This window comes from Anas platyrhynchos, chromosome 8 (assembly GCF_047663525.1).
Source record: "Anas platyrhynchos isolate ZD024472 breed Pekin duck chromosome 8, IASCAAS_PekinDuck_T2T, whole genome shotgun sequence".
Classification (NCBI taxonomy): domain Eukaryota; kingdom Metazoa; phylum Chordata; class Aves; order Anseriformes; family Anatidae; genus Anas; species Anas platyrhynchos.
The window spans coordinates 30,235,325-30,249,944 of NC_092594.1; the positions used below are offsets into that span (position 1 = coordinate 30,235,325).

Genomic DNA, 14,620 nt, shown 5'->3' on the forward strand with positions numbered 1-14,620 from the left:
GCTGCTCCCTCTGCCCTGCAGCCCCCATACACCCCCTGAGCTGCCCCCATTGCAGGCAGCAGCACCCGGGGCAGGTTCAGGGTCCCCCCACAGCAGCCCCAACCCCACACCGGGTGCCAGCACCCCACAACCCATCCCAACCCCACACCCGTATCCAGCAGCACCCCAGCGGGGTCAGATGAGCTTGGAGGGGGGGCTCACATGCAAGCAGTGTCCTACAGAGCTGTAATTAGTGCCCTAATGAGGTCAGAGCTGTAACCCAGCCCTGGCACAGCCCCACTCAGTGGAAGCATCGCCTCCAAGCCGGGCACTGGGGGATGTGGGGGGGATGTGGCACGGGACTTACCCGCCAGCAGGGCCTGCTTCAGCTCAGCATCACCCAGGGCACCGGGGGCTGATGTGTAGAGCACCTCGCTGTCGAGCCCTGAGGAACAGCCAGGAGATTTGGGGTCAGTCCCTGAGCCCCAAATCTCTCCCACCAAATCCCCCTTCCAACACGGGAATGATGGAAGCAAGCAGGGATGGACACTGGGGGTTCCCTCGCCCCGTGCACCCCAGCTCTGTGGGTACCGGGGTGCACGGCTTGGCCCTGGTGATGCTCAGGGGCATCGGTGGCTGTGGGTAGGGCAGGGTGGTCGCACACGCGCCCTACAAGCACCCTGGCTGCCCCTACCTTGCTTTTCCAGCGCCTCGATGAGCCTGGCCACAGTCGTCAGCGCCTGCTCGGGGAGTGCTGGCTGCTCGCTGTGCTCTGCCTGCCCGGGGAGCCCTGCTGAGGAGAGACAGGGAGAGGGGCTCGGAGTGCATTCCCCAAATCCTGGTCTGCTGTGTGCATGTATTTCCCTCCAAAGCATTTATTTTCCTTCCTTCCTTCCTTCCTTCCTTCCTTCCTTCCTTCCTTCCTTCCTTCCTTCCTTCCTTCCTTCCTTCCTTCCTTCCTTCCTTCCTTCCTTCCTTCAAGACAATTAACATGACTTTTTCCACTTGGTACAAAAAGATTTTGGAGATGTCTGAGCATGCTTTGGGCAGCAAGGTTTGGTTCTTTGGTAACTACTAGAGGAATTGAGTCCTTAGGTGGTACAGCCTTCCCATTTGGGAAGGCTGGTGTGTCAAGGGCTGCTCTGCCTCTTTCATGTGACTATCTGATCTGTTTTGGTGCAATTATATTAAAAAATAATAATAATGGTAAATTCGATGATGAGTCTGGGTGCCTTTTTCCCACAGAAGCCAGCTGCAGCCCAGCCAGCTCGCTCCCTGCGATCGGTTTTTCCTGCCTGGCCAGAGGGCAGGGAGCTCGCCCGTGAAGCCAATAAATCCTGAACAATTTTAAGGAAGGAAAAAGAAAAAAAAAATGGAAAAAAAAAAGGACTTTGGGCAGGAAGGTAACAGAGGTGAGAAGAGATGGTGCTGGCCCAGAAATGAGAGCCCTGCAGTGGGGTTTGAAGCAAAGCACACGTGTGGGAGCCTGTGGAAAACTCTCCCACCGCACTGATGGGTTAAGGAAAATGGGGTTTTGGCCTCGAAGCTGGCAGCTGGGGGAGCAGGGAGGCAGCTGCAGAGAATAACTGCAAGTCCTTCGCTGGAGATGGCCCCGGGCAGGGAGCTGGGTGTCCCGATGGGGTGCTGGAGGGAGGCGATGCTGTGGGACAGCCAGGCAGGGGCTGAGCAGCCACCGAGCTCCTGGGAAGTCCTCGTGCAGCAGTGGCACTCGGCTCCATCCCAAAGCCATTTTTAGGAAGTCGTCTAATTAAAAAAAGACCATTCCTCCCCGCAGAGCCAGCCCTGGCTCTGGGGCACGGCTTGGAAAGGCAGCGTTTCCCTCCTGCCAGCCAAACCCTTCCTCTGGCTGGAGAAAGCCCAGGGCACCGTGGGCAGAGCCCTGCTCTGGGCTCCCACCCTGCTTGGGGTCCTTGGGGTCCCCGAGCAGCACCAGGGCTCGGGGGGCACTGAGGGCACCCAGGGCAGCACACAGGTATTGCAGAAAAATAAGGATTTGAGCCAGCCAGAACAAGCATGAGCCTCAAAAGCTCTGCCTGGAGATGGAAACAGCAAGGGAAGATTTTTAAAAAAAGTAAAAAAAAAAATAAAATAAGTGGTTCTCTTCCAAAAAAACTTTGGAGGTTTTCGTTATAAGGAAACTCCATGGGGGGCACCCGGGGCACAGGGACACAACCAGGGGGTGCCCGGCGGGTTGCAGCACCCCCTGCCCCCCAGGCCCTGCTTTTAGTGGGGTTTCCTCTATAAAAAATGATCTCTGGGCTGGGGGCTCGACCCTGGGGCTGGCTGGTCTCTGTCCTCCCAGCCCCGGCAGCCTCGCCGTGTCCCCGAAGCGACCATCCCAGCCTCCTTGCTGCTGCCCTGAATCATTTTGGGGGCATGAACCCCTTTCCAGCGGGTGCTGCCTCCCCAGCCCCACACCAGCGGTGATTTCTCCTCTGTCACATCCCAGAGGAAGAGCAGATCACGGTTTTGTGCAGGGCTGCTGGGTCGTGTTTGCCTCCCCAGCTGGAAGGGGGTTTTTCTCGCCTTTCCTTTTTCGCTTGGATGCATTATGCAACCGCAGTGCGATCCCAAGCCCAAACGCGCTTGGCCACCATATAAACGATGAGGGCAGAGGGAGTTCAGCACCCCCGGCAGAGCACAGGCACCCCGACACCTCACCAAAAACACCCCCCCAGCACCACGCCACAGCCCCCAAGGAAATAAAACCCCCTGCGTTTTGGGTTCCCCACCAAACCTTGCCAAACGCTCGCACCCATCTCTGCGGTGTCCCTGTCCCCATACTCCACCCGAGCTCTGCGCCACCCTTGGGGTGTCCCCGTCCCCATACTCACCCCAGGGCTGTCCGGCAGGCACGGGGGTCCCGGCGGGCGGCGGGGGCAAGGGTCGTGGCTTGGCCTTGGCGGTGGCGGCGGCGATGCGCACGGGGCCCAGGTACTGCACGTAGGTGCCGGGGAAGTCTCCGCGCTCCTTGGTGCGCTCGTTGAGGCCGTGCAGCCAGCCCTGGGGGCTGCGCTCGTCCCCGTCCTTGTAGTCGGGGGCAGCCAGCAGCGAGGCCCTACTGACCGTCAGCACGTCCCCGGGGCTCAGCGCCAGGTCCTCCTCTCGGTCCTTCTGGTACTCGTAGAGCGCCCGGTACTGCAGCCCCTCTGGGGAGGCCATGGCGATGGGATCAGGGGATGCTGCCCCAAGCTTGATGGGCAGGAAAAGATCCTTCTGCCTCCGAGAAGTGGCTCCTGACCCCTCCGGTCCCAAATTCACCGTTGGGGTTCGCTCAGGCGTCGTGGAGGGGAGCAGGTGATGCTGACCCCCGTGCCAGCCCCAAAAAGACGCCGTCCCCTTCTCAGCCCGCTCCCTCTCTGCCCTTCATCCTGCCGGGGTTGGGGACCGGCCTCCCCGGGCTCTGTCAGAGCGAAACGCAGCGCATCAGCCCCCTGCCCCCACCGGGACCCCAGCCAGCCCCGTGTCCCCCACCCCGGGCACCCACGGCCGGGGACAGTGGCAGCCCGGGGAGCCAGCAGGGACCGGGCGCTGCGCACCGGGACAGTGCCGGCAAGTCGGGAAAGTAGGGCGAGGGATGGAGCCCCGAGCTCACAGCACAGGCACCCGGGCTGGGCAGCCTCCCCCCAGCCCCAAAACGGCACGGGGCTGAGCGAAAATATAGGATTTTAGTGGTTTCGGGTTTATTTTTATTTTTATTTTTTATATTTATTTTATTTTAATATCCCTAGGAGAGGTGACAGCAGGGAATGGTGTCGTGTGCCCCCCTCCCACTTTCCCCCTACACCCCGGGTCCAGGATTTTAGTTCAATCTCGCCTTTTTTTCTTAATTTACGGGTCTCTCGATTTATTTCCAAGCCTTTTAAACACCCCTCGGGGACAGCACAGCGTGGAAAGCCCCCCCCTTTCCCCCCCCTCCCTTCCAACCCCCCATCTCCCCCCGGTCGGGAGATGGATGGGGACGGCCTCCCGGCCCTCCCGGCCCTCCTGTCCGTCTGTCCATCCGTCCTCCTGCCCCCCCGGCCCCCCCTTGCCCCCCCCCGCCCCAGCCTTACCGGAGCGGAGCGGAGCGGAGCCGGCCCCGGCAGCAGCGGGGCGGTGATGTCAGCCTCGCTCCTCCCGCCCCTGGGCACCGCAGCGCGGCGGGGGCGGGGGGGGGGGAACGGGATGGGAAAGGGGGGGCTGCCTCCTATCTGCACCCCAGGGAGAGGGGACGGGGTGCCCGAGGGGTTGGGGGGAGAGGGGGGTGTCAGATACGCGCGGAGATTCAGGTTATGGGGGAGCGGTGCCCCCCCTACCTGGCTCACTGAGGGGTGTGGGGGTGGGAAGTGTTGGGGGTGTGTAGGGGGGGTGGGGGGGGTAAAGCACTGGCACCCATCCTTGGGCACCCATTCCCGGGATGCCCCTCATTTGGGCACCCATCCCGTGGACGTCCATCCCTTGGGAATTCGTCTCTTGGGCACCCATTCCCAGGGGACCCTTCATTTGAGCACCCATCCCCAGGACACCCGTCCTTTGGGGACCTTGAGCACCCCCCCCCCCCGGCACCCACCCCCTGGGCACCCACCTGTAGGGCACCCACCCCCTGGGCACCCACCCCAGGACACCCACCCCCATGCCCATCACCACCCCACGGCCACGGCATGGTTGTTGTTGCATGCACCAAGAGCACCAGGGCTCAGCCTGCTTCCAGCTGCTTTGTCTCTTATTTTATTATTTTATTATTTTATTTTATTTTATTTTATTTTATTTTATTTTATTTTATTTTATTTTATTTTATTTTATTTTATTTTATTTTATTTTATTATTTTATTTTATTTTATTTTATTTTATTTTATTTTATTTTATTTTATTTTATTTTATTTTATTTTATTTTATTTTTATTTTTATTTTTTAAATCCTCACTTCTCTCACTGACCTCTCCGAACCGACGGCTGCTCCTTGCCTCTGCTGCAGGTCGGGCACCCTAAAAGCAGCTGGGATGGCACCTAAAACGTCCCCTCCGGCTGGATCCAGGAGCAGTACGGGGTGGGGGCATGGGAATTCCCAACCCTAGGGGCTGGGAAAGATGGGGAAACTGAGGCACAGGGGGATTTTTCTGTCCTGCTGCCCCTGGTGCTGGCACCCTGCTGCTGCTGGAGCTGTGGGGTCGGTCCTGAGGCTCACCTGGGTGGGGCTACCCCAAAAACCCATCAAGACCACCCTGAGTCCCTCTGCTCTGGTCCTTCATGGCCCTGCATGGGGTTTTCCACCCTGTGCTTTCCAGGAAGGGAACCCGAGGCACAGCGGGGTGTCCCCATGCCCAGCTCCGTCCCCATGGGTGGCATCAAGCCCCACAAGCCCCACGGGCTGGGAAGGACACAGGAATGCCACCGGGCTCGTCCTGCTGAGGTCAAGCCAGAAAATCCAGCCCCAAGTTCCCAGTGGGGTTGGGATGGGTGACACGGGGAGCGCCCAAACCCCAGAGTATGTGGTTAGGGCAGCGGGGTGCAGCCACAGCGCTGCCCTGCAATTTCCCTGGGGCTGGGGGTGAGCCTCCTTCCACACAAATATTTATGGGTTCTGCCGAAATTATTTGTGGGGTGGGGGGTTGTGTGCAACGAACAGGGGATGGGGAGGTTTTGGGGAGAGGGGTGATACGATGGAGGTCTTCTTTTGCATTTAGGGGCAGCAGGTCCCAGATGGGAGAGGGCAGGAGGGCTGACGGGCAGCTGCTGTGGGACGGGCTGAGGCTGCAGGCAGCGAGGGGAACGGGTTAGGGCACCCGGATCCGGGTGAACACCCTGGGAGGGTTTAGGGCTCCCCCACATGCCACACGTCCCAAAGGGGATGACTCCATCCCGCTGAAATGTACCCTCGTGGGGAGGGACGTGTTGAGCACCCGGTGCCTCTGCTGGGGAGGACCCCAAAAGGGTCAGATCTGGGGACACAGAATCCCCCCGTGCTCTGCTCGGCTCCCTGCTTTCTGGGCAAAAGGGATTTTCTGGGGAAACCATCCCTGTTTCCAAGCATCATTCCAAAAAAAAAAACAAAACATTATTTTTTGGCAGCCTTTGGGCTACGGCCGGTCTCTGCTGACATCCAGCGCTGGCACCCACTCTGGTCGTCACCATCCTCTCCTGCCGTGTCCCCACCAGCAAAAAAAACACTGTAACAGTGGGAAACACCCCAAATTTTGGCTTTTCATTTACAGACCAGCTCCGGTGGCCATATCCCGGTGCCCTCCTCTCCCTGCTTCTGTTTCGGGCCAGGAGACCGCAGATTTGGGGCTTTCACATCCCTGCGCCCGGCTCCTCTGGGGGCCCCGCCGCCTGCCCCAGACATTGGCAGAAGAGCCCCAGACCCTCAGTGGCCACTTTGGGGTGCGATGCTTGTCCGTACAAAGCAATTTTGGGGTGTTCTGACCCCAAATCCCCTCCCCACCCCCTCTCCTCCCCAGCAGCGCCCAGAGGCCGCGGTGATGGGCTCTGGCTGCTGCCTCTCCGGTCGGGGTGGCTTGGGCAGCAGAGGGCAGCAAGCCACCGAGCACCCAAGGGACCTGGTGGCTCTGCCACCCCCAGGGGGTGGCCCCAAAGGGTTGGGCTGCTGCTTGGGCGGCCCCGGGGCTGCTCCCGTTTAAAGGGTGTTGGGGACGGCACGGGGGCGGCAGAGCGGTGGCGTTGGGTTGGGGCTGCTGGAGCTGCTCACTGCAGAGGTAGGCTGGGTGTTTTGGGGGAAAGCACAGCTGGGAGGTGGCCCAGGACTTGGAGGAGCCCGGTGAGGGCTCTGTGTGTGTCCTTCCTACCCCCAAAAAAAAAGCCTGAAGGAAGGGGGAGTTGCGGCTGGTTCTGCTGGTAACGTCTCTCTGCTCGCCTCCCCCTGCTCTCTCCAGGTGCCAAGATGGGGTTCTTCACGTTCATCAAGGTCATGATGATCCTCTTCAACCTGGCCATATTTGTAAGTGCTGGGGCTGTCCCCACCCGGGGACACCCGCTCTCGGCGGTCCCTCCAGGCTGGGCTGTGGGGCTGGGGTGCACCCTGAGCCTCGGGGCTGTGGGGTCTCTTGCTCCTGTGGTGTGCCCAAAGCCCTTGGTGGGGGGGGGAACAGGGGACAGTGGCTGTTGTATCGACCCCACAGGTCCCTTGCCTGTGCCTGGCGGGGTGCTGGGTGCCCCAGGGTCCCACCCGCTGGGCTCCCCCCATCTGTGAGGGGAACAGCAGCGACCTGGGGCTTGGGTGTGGGGGTCTCTGGGGCTGGGGGAGAGGCTGAGTGTGGGGGGTGGTATGGTGGCAGCTTCCCCAGGGGCTGGTGGCCTCCATCCACCTCCTCTTGCTGCCTTTTGGGGTTGGGTTGGGAGCTCGAGGGCACACGGGGTGGGCTAGGGCTGAAGCTGCCTGCAAAACACCTGGATGAAGAGAATCAAGATGCTGAGATCCTCCAGAAACCATTTTTTGTCATTTTTTTTGTCATTTTACCCCTGCTCTTCCCCGAGCACCCCATTTACCCATCTCTTTCCTCCCAGCTTGGTGGCGGAGCCCTCCTGGGCGTCGGCATCTGGGTGACGGTGGACGGGCAGTCCTTTGTGAAGATATTTGGGGGGATTTCGTCCACCGTCCTGCAGGTCGTGAACGTTGGCTACTTCCTCATCGTCATTGGTGCCATCTTGTTGATCATTGGCTTCCTTGGGTGCTACGGCGCCCAGAAGGAGAGCAAATGTCTCCTGATGATGGTAAGGACGGGCCCGTGATGAGCCAGGCTTTATCCAGTGGGGTCTTTGGTGGGGGAGGACTGAGGGATGGGTATCTCCGTGGAGGTGTCCTCCTCGGGTGTCCCTGTATTGTGGAGGGCTGGGTGGGCTTTGGAAAAGCAGATGTGGGGATGGTGGGACCCCAAAATTGTTCTGCCTCTGCCTTGGAGCAGGGCTGGTGGCAACTAGACATGGATTGAAGCAGGGTGAGGGTCCTTGACCTTTGGGGAGTGGGTGGGTTTTGGGGGGCTGTGGCACTGGCTGTCGTTTTGACCTCCCTCCCCTCTCTGCCTCCCAGTTCTTCTCCGTGGTGTTGATCATCTTCATCGCCGAAATCGCGGCTGCCGTGGTGGTTCTGGTCTACACGAGTCTTGTGAGTGGCTTAGCAGGGTGCTGGGCTGGGGTATTTTGGGACACGTGGGATCCCTTTAGGAAAACAGGGGAGCCTGGGGGTGCTGCCTGTGGGCTGGGAGGACGGGACACCAAACTGGTGCCAGCTCTGTGGGACAGCCTGGCCGGGTGGCGGGGCTGCCCGAGGTGCAGGCAACAAGGCGGGGATCCCATTACCCTACAGATCCCATTATCCTAAAGAAACGAGAATAATCACACAGGTTTTGCCCACCGCTTGCTCTTGAACACCTTAGTGAGGAACCAGCCGAGGCTGGACACCTCTGGTGGCAGCAGCCACGCAGGAGAGGCAGTCCCGAGAGAACTGAAGCGTTTATTATACACCAGGGAGCTCCTCTGGGGAGGAAGGCTGCGACATCGCCTGGTTGGAGGCCGGAGAAGTCAACCACAGGGCAGGCACCATTCCTGGCCGCCCCGGCCGGGCTGCTTATCGACTGAGTCACCACCAACAGCGGCCTCGGGGCCAAAACGCCGCGGTCGGTGAGGCTGCCAGGCTGCCTCAGGTCAAAGGGACACAGCGTGACGTGTTCCTGGCCCTGCTCGGCCTGCGTGGCCTCTTCCTCATGGGTTTGGGACCGGTACGGGCACTGCAGGCCCTCGACTCCGTGACGCTCCCTGGGATGGTCTCTGATGGGTTTTCTCGGCCTCTCCCCGCAGGCAGAGACGTTCCTGACAGCCGTGGTGACTCCCGTCCTGAAGGAGAAGTACGGGGCTGACAATGATTTCACACAAATATGGAACCTCACCATGGACGAGGTGCGCTGGGCTTCCCCCCCTGGTTTGGGGTCAGGATGCTCTCGGCAAGGGCTTGGTGGTGCCAACCCGGGTGGGGGTGTGGGGTGGGGATGTGGCCCCAGGCGTGTGTGACCACCTCACGGGTTTCCAGAGGGATCCAGAGGTCCTGAGGTGGGGTGAGAAAGCTCCTGGGCTGAGCCGGGTGACCTCCTCCACGGGGCAAGGAGGCTCCAGGCCATGTTTCCTCCAGGAGGGAGTGAGCGTCGGGGACATGGGCACAGGGAGACCTGTAGGGTGCTCTCACCACCCCTTTCTCTCCCTTAGGTCCGCTGCTGTGGCCTGAATAACTACACAGACTTTGAAGACTCCCCGTTTTATAAACAGAACAAAACCTTCCCTCCGCCCTGCTGCAAGGGCCTTTTCCCGTGCAATGAATCACTCGCGGCAGCGAGTAAAGTCCAGGTATGAACACACACACAGCTCCTGCCTTCCGATTTTGGGGTGCGCCCAATTTTGGGGTGCATCCTGGCACGGGGAGGAGGACCCAGCCTTTACCCCCAGCCTGAGCTCTTGGCACAGCAATCCCCTGGGTGCTGAGTCCCCGGGGGGCTGTGTGGCTTTGACTTGTCCCCAGTGGCCTGTTGGGGAGGAACAAAGCTCCTTCCATTGCCCGGTCCCAAATTCCCTCATTTCCCCACCCCGTGGAGATGTGGGGCTTTGGCCTGAGGGGTGGATGAGTTGTGTCCCCCCTCCCCAACCATATCCATGACCGTGAAGCTCTGGGCTGGAGCCACAATGTTCCTCCTGGGGGAAATGCCCCCTGGGTGGGAGATGTTCCTCCTGGGGGAAATGCCCCCTGGCTGTGGGATCACAGCCCCATGCCCGTCCTCACCTGCCTTGCTGCTCCCGCAGGGTTGTTTTGACCAGATTTTGGAAGACATCAAGACGAACGCAGACGTGGTGGGTGGCGTGGCTGCCGGCATCGCTGCCTTGGAGGTGAGTGCCCCAAGCAGCAGGTTTGGGGTCCACTTGGGGTGCCGAGGGGCTGGTGCAGCCCCCACGGACCACCACCTGCCACGGGGTGGCTATGAGCCTTCCTCCCCAGGCACACCCCCCTCTTCCTCCCTGCGTGTGCCAGGCGGGGGCTGTCACTGGGCTGCCTCTGTGCCGGGGGGGGACACCCGTGGGTCTGACTCTCTTTTTGCCCCCCCAGATCGCAGCCATGGCCGTCTCCATGTACCTGTACTGCCGCCTGGACCAGAAGTGACCCCCGGCAGCAGCGGGAAGCCGTGCCCCCCCCCTCCGTGTGCCGGGGTGCTCCTGACGGCCGCACCACTCTCTGGGCCCGATGCCGGCCGGTGCACTGTGACCTTAGAGCTCTTTTGATCTACTGAGCTGGGATCTGTAGAATTTATATGTATATTTTTGTACTGATATGGCGTAATGCATCTGTACATAGAGATATTATTTTTTTTTTTTTTGAGGCAGGGAAGGGGAGGGGGAAGCCACCCGGTCTGTTTTGCTGATGCCAGCAGGAGATATGGCCCAGGCAAAGATCAGGGCTGCCGAGCAGGCACTGGCCCTGCCCTGACCAACCCTTGTGGTGCCTCTCCCGTGCTGCCACCTCCCCGTCCCTGGCCTAACTTTGCTGGCCGGGGACTGGGCTGGGTCCTCAACCAGCACGGTGGTGGCTGCACCCCCAAACTGGGGTCCCTGCGCTGGTCCCATGGGGTCGCTGCCCCTGGTGTGGAGCTCAGCCCTGTAGGTCCCCACTGTGATTTCAGTGTGAGAACCCTCTCCCTAATGTAAAGAAAAATACAATTATTATTATTTTTTGTCTCAGATGTAAGCTGTTTTCTGCTGTCTTCAATAAAGCCGTGTACCCGCAGCCCCTGCTGTGCATGGGGGGCTGCCCACACCTCGCTTCCCTCCGTGGCTCCTCTGCACCTTGCCCTGCCCTTTGCTGGAGCCTTTTCCTGCTCTGACCAGCACCTTGCTGGGGAAGCAGGATGGGAGCTGGGGGATTTTACCCATCTCTGTGTCCCAGCCCTGTTCCCGTCAGAGCCCATGGGGGAGAAGGGCTCTGGTGACCCCAAAAGAGGGGCAGCTCTGCCTCTTCCAAACCAGGGCCCTGCCTGGGGCTGCTGCGAGGAAAGCAAAGCCCCAGAGCTGAGTTTTTATTCCATTTTCCACCTTCATCCCGTGGGACTTTGACCCCGTCCCCGGGCTGTGCGTGCCATCAACAAGCCCTGCCGTGGGAGCAGGCACGTGGCAGCGGGGCAGGCACGGGACCCGCTCCCCACCCCGGGTGACTCAGCTGGGGAAAGGCTGCCAGGAACACGCTGCTGCCAGGTGGGTGCTGGTCCCAGCCTCACCGCAAACCAGTGACCCCGGGGGTGACGTCAGGGGGTTTTTATTCCCTGTTTTCCCTTCCCAAAGGTGTGGGAGCTGCCCAGCCCTTGGCGCTGCCCCAGCCCTTTGAGAGGTGCCAGCATCGCCCATCGGCGCGGGTTCCTGCGGGCGATGCTGGTGGTGTTGGTGGCTCTGGGTGGTGTGGTCATGCTTCTTGCAGACACTTGAGCTTTGCATACGTCACCCCACAAACAGAAGGGCCCCCGTTTCCCTTTGCTTTGTCCCCTCTTTCAGCCGTACCCATTTAAACCAGCTTTGTCCATCCCGTGCAGGCACCCACAGGGGTGCTCGGGGTGCCTGTTCCTCAAGGCAGCTTGGGGACCCCATCCCCAGCTGGAGGTCTGGGCCCCTTAATTTGGGGTTTTCTGGCAGGAATGAGGCCAGACCAGCAAACAGGGCTGGGGGATGACAAAACCCTGGGCACAACTTGGTGCCTTTCCCTGCTGCATGGAGGGAAACTGAGGCACGGAGCGAAGCCTGGGGTTGCAAGCCCTGGCACTGCCGTTGCAGGGATGGACACCAAAGGTGTGTCCTGCCCTAAATCCTGCCCCAAGTTCCTGGAAAATGTGGGGCAGGGAAACGTGCGGGATTTCTGCCAGCATCCCTTGCCCTGCTGCCCGCTGGCACCACCAGCAGTCCCCGCAGCACGAGATTTGCCTGCTTCCATAAATACTCAGCAGCTCCACCAGCAGCACCCAGCTGTGACATCAGTGACCAAGGCCAAAATCCCCACGCACACGTAACAGGGAGCAGAAACTTCCTTATTGCCCTGCTTCGGTGTCCTTGGGCTCGAGGTCTCTGCGACTGGTGGGGTAAACAAGTGTGCCTTGGCTGCTCCCTGCTTGGGAAGGAGGCCAAAGCTCACCGGGGCTGGGGTTGGGTTATTTTCACCCCCAGGGCACCCTGAGGTGGGTGCTGAGCACCCTTAAAATCCTGGGAGGTTCCCCACCAGCCCCACGTGCCCCGGGATGGAGCTGCCAAGGTGAAACCCAGGCTGGCCACAGGGAAACGAGCTCTCCTCGCCCTCTTTTTAATTGCGTTCTGTGGGGGACAGTGACTGTCACCAGAAGGCTAAATTGCAGCTGTTACGGTTCCTGCTGATAAAGGGCGTGAACTGCAAACAAAGCGAACCCATCCAGCATCACCTGCACCAGGAGTGCCTGCCACAAGGAAGTTCCCTCCCGCTGCGCCGCAACAGCTCGGCCAGGATGAACCTGGGGAGGAGAGGGGAGGAGAGGAGAGGACGGCCTCGAAGGGCATGGGTTCCCCGGGGGGAAGCGGGGCAGCTCACGCTTTCACCTGCCAACCTTCCTCCCCGTCCCCTTTCTCCTCCTCCCCAGCCCCGAGACTCCCACCCGGGGCCCCCGAAGCTGGGGCTGGGGCGGGTGCTCTCGGGCAGCTCCGTGCCCTGATTTATTGCGGTCGGGCTATCGGAGGCGGTGGAGGTGGAAGGGATAATTGAAATGTAGCACGCCGGGGCTGATAGCAGAGCCGGCGAGTTAATCGTTAACGAGGCACTGGGCAGGATACGGCGTAATGACCACCACGGCCACGATCCGAGGTGCACAGATAGGGATTAAATTGCTGCCGGGCTTTGCTGTGTGTGGGGACGGGAAGTGGCAGCCCCACTCGGGGACTCCTGCCTGGGGACAGAGCCCTGCCACAGGGAGCAAAAAAAAGCCAAAAAAAGGGAGCAGGTTGGGTCAGGCACCTCCGTTTTGGGGCTTTTTATGTAGCAGAGGGTGCCAAAAAGCAGGGAGCTGGGATGTGGGTGGTCAGGGATGGGGACGGGGACAGGCTCAACGCGCCCCAGGTGCTGGCGTCCCTCCAGCACGGAGATGCCTCCATCTGGGAGGACCAGGACGGGCGTCCCCAAGGACATCAAGAGGACGTTTCCCTCATTTCACGGGGCACGGAGGGCCACGGGCAGGGGCAGCCGGGACGGTGATACCCAGCGGGGTGATTGCACCCTGCCCTGGCACCTGCGGGCACCGCGATCCTTGCTGAACGAAGCAAATGCAAAAAGGAAAATATGCAAAAATTACCCCTTCCCTCCCTCTCCCCCCCCCCAGCAAGTTCTTGAAAGGTCAGGTTTCGTGCCAAGGCTATTTTGCTTTTGTTTAATTATCAGCCAGCTCCCGGGACACAGAGCAACAGGGACAGGTTCTCCTTTGTCAGGCTGCACAAAGGCAGCGGGGCTGGGCTGCGGGGGGGGCGGCCGAGACCTGGGAACTGGTGATTTGGGGCCGCGGGGGGCCTAGCCGTGGGAGCCCACACGTCCCTGCCTCGCCCCTATAAATGCAGTCTCCTGCACACCCAGAGGAACCCCCGCAGCTCTGTGGGGTTTGCTGGGTCACCGACAGAGCTCCTGAGGGGGGCAAGAGCCCGGTACCCAGCCCTGAGCCCCCAAAACACTGTGGGTTTTGCTGGCCCCACAGACAGGCAGTGGCATCGTCTCGGAGGAGGTTGTGGCCTCCACCAGAGCTGGATGCAAACTGGGGAGGCGATGCCCCTCTCCGCCACCCCGCCAAATAAAGTCCTAAGGACACGGGGCTGGGGGAAATCCTCTGCCCAGGGGGGTGCCCGTTCCCCAAAAGCTGCCCCAGGAGGGGTGGGAGGCGATGGGGACGAGGCCCGGCCTCGCCACGGGTGGAACAGGAGGCAGCTGGTGCACGGCGCTGGTCTGTACTGGTCTGTGCTGGTGCCTGCTGCCCGCCCAGCCCCATCCCACTCGGGTCCTGCATCTACAGCCATCTCCTCACCCCGCTGCTCCCCAAAACGGGGCAAACCCCAGTCCTTGTGGGCTCCCTGCCCCATGGGGATGGGAGCCGGGAGGCTCTGGAGGCTCCTGCAGCAGCTCCTGGCACGGGGCTGGCCCAGAGGCTGGCATTTCTCACAGCCCTGCTTGGTTTGGCTTCGCCTGCCTGCACCCAGCCCGCGGGGAGGAGCGGAGGGGAACACAAGCACCACCAGGAGCTGTTTTTCCTGGTGGGTGTCTCCTGTCCTCTCCTGTCCCCCCCCTGCTTTTGTTTTGTTGCCACCAACACTCGGCCTGGCAGCTCAGGCAGCCCCCTGTGCCCCCCAGTGCCTTCCCTGCGCTGTGACCTTGGGCAGGGGGTGGGTGAAAAACAATCCAACCAACCCCCTTTACCCCAGGATCCCCTTTTTTATCCCAAAATCCCCTTTCCCCAGGAGGAAAAAAGCCCAAAGCCAGCGAAGTGAGCCAGAAGCCTTGCCCCAAAATCCTGGCTGCCCACCGCCCCCCACCCACAGCGAGGGGCACAGAGCTGGGAGGGCAGCAGGGGAAGGTGCCGGGGGGAGCACGGGGGGCTCATCAC

At 60.8% G+C, this 14,620-nt stretch overlaps 2 protein-coding genes across 3 annotated transcripts in view; one reads left to right on the top strand and one right to left on the bottom strand.

The window, feature by feature from the left end:
* The window catches only part of PIK3R3 (phosphoinositide-3-kinase regulatory subunit 3), a 58,579-nt gene extending 54,393 nt beyond the window's left edge, over positions 1-4,186 (bottom strand). Inside the window, exons 1-4 of one of the 2 annotated variants that reach the window (XM_027462786.3) lie at positions 4,056-4,186; positions 2,835-3,403; positions 674-769; positions 347-424 (exon numbers count right to left, since the gene is read on the bottom strand). In XM_027462786.3, the coding sequence (XP_027318587.2) occupies positions 347-424; positions 674-769; positions 2,835-3,162 (502 nt within the window). In that variant the 5' untranslated portion in view covers positions 3,163-3,403; positions 4,056-4,186. Of the gene's footprint in view, positions 1-346; positions 425-673; positions 773-2,834; positions 3,404-4,055 lie in introns of both variants that reach the window. The other variant, XM_072041996.1, reaches the window with a different exon arrangement.
* Positions 4,187-6,601: 2,415 nt separating this feature from the next.
* Positions 6,602-10,714, top strand: TSPAN1 (tetraspanin 1). The gene is made up of 8 exons (XM_038182864.2): positions 6,602-6,694; positions 6,872-6,936; positions 7,503-7,709; positions 8,026-8,100; positions 8,793-8,891; positions 9,195-9,332; positions 9,783-9,866; positions 10,084-10,714. The coding sequence occupies exons 2-8, from the start codon at positions 6,880-6,882 to the stop codon at positions 10,135-10,137; spliced, it is 714 nt and encodes a 237-aa protein (XP_038038792.1). The 5' UTR covers positions 6,602-6,694; positions 6,872-6,879; the 3' UTR covers positions 10,138-10,714.
* Positions 10,715-14,620: the final 3,906 nt, after the last annotated feature.

What these genes read in the sequence shown, in the direction of transcription:
- TSPAN1 (XM_038182864.2), top strand. Translation starts at nt 6,880, where the DNA reads ATGGGGTTCTTCACGTTCATCAAGGTCATGATGATCCTCTTCAACCTG. An exon ending in GGAACCTCACCATGGACGAG is followed by an intron (nt 8,892 to 9,194) that starts GTGCGCTGGGCT and finishes TCTCTCCCTTAG; the next exon opens with GTCCGCTGCTGTGGCCTGAA. An exon ending in CCGGCATCGCTGCCTTGGAG is followed by an intron (nt 9,867 to 10,083) that starts GTGAGTGCCCCA and finishes TTGCCCCCCCAG; the next exon opens with ATCGCAGCCATGGCCGTCTC.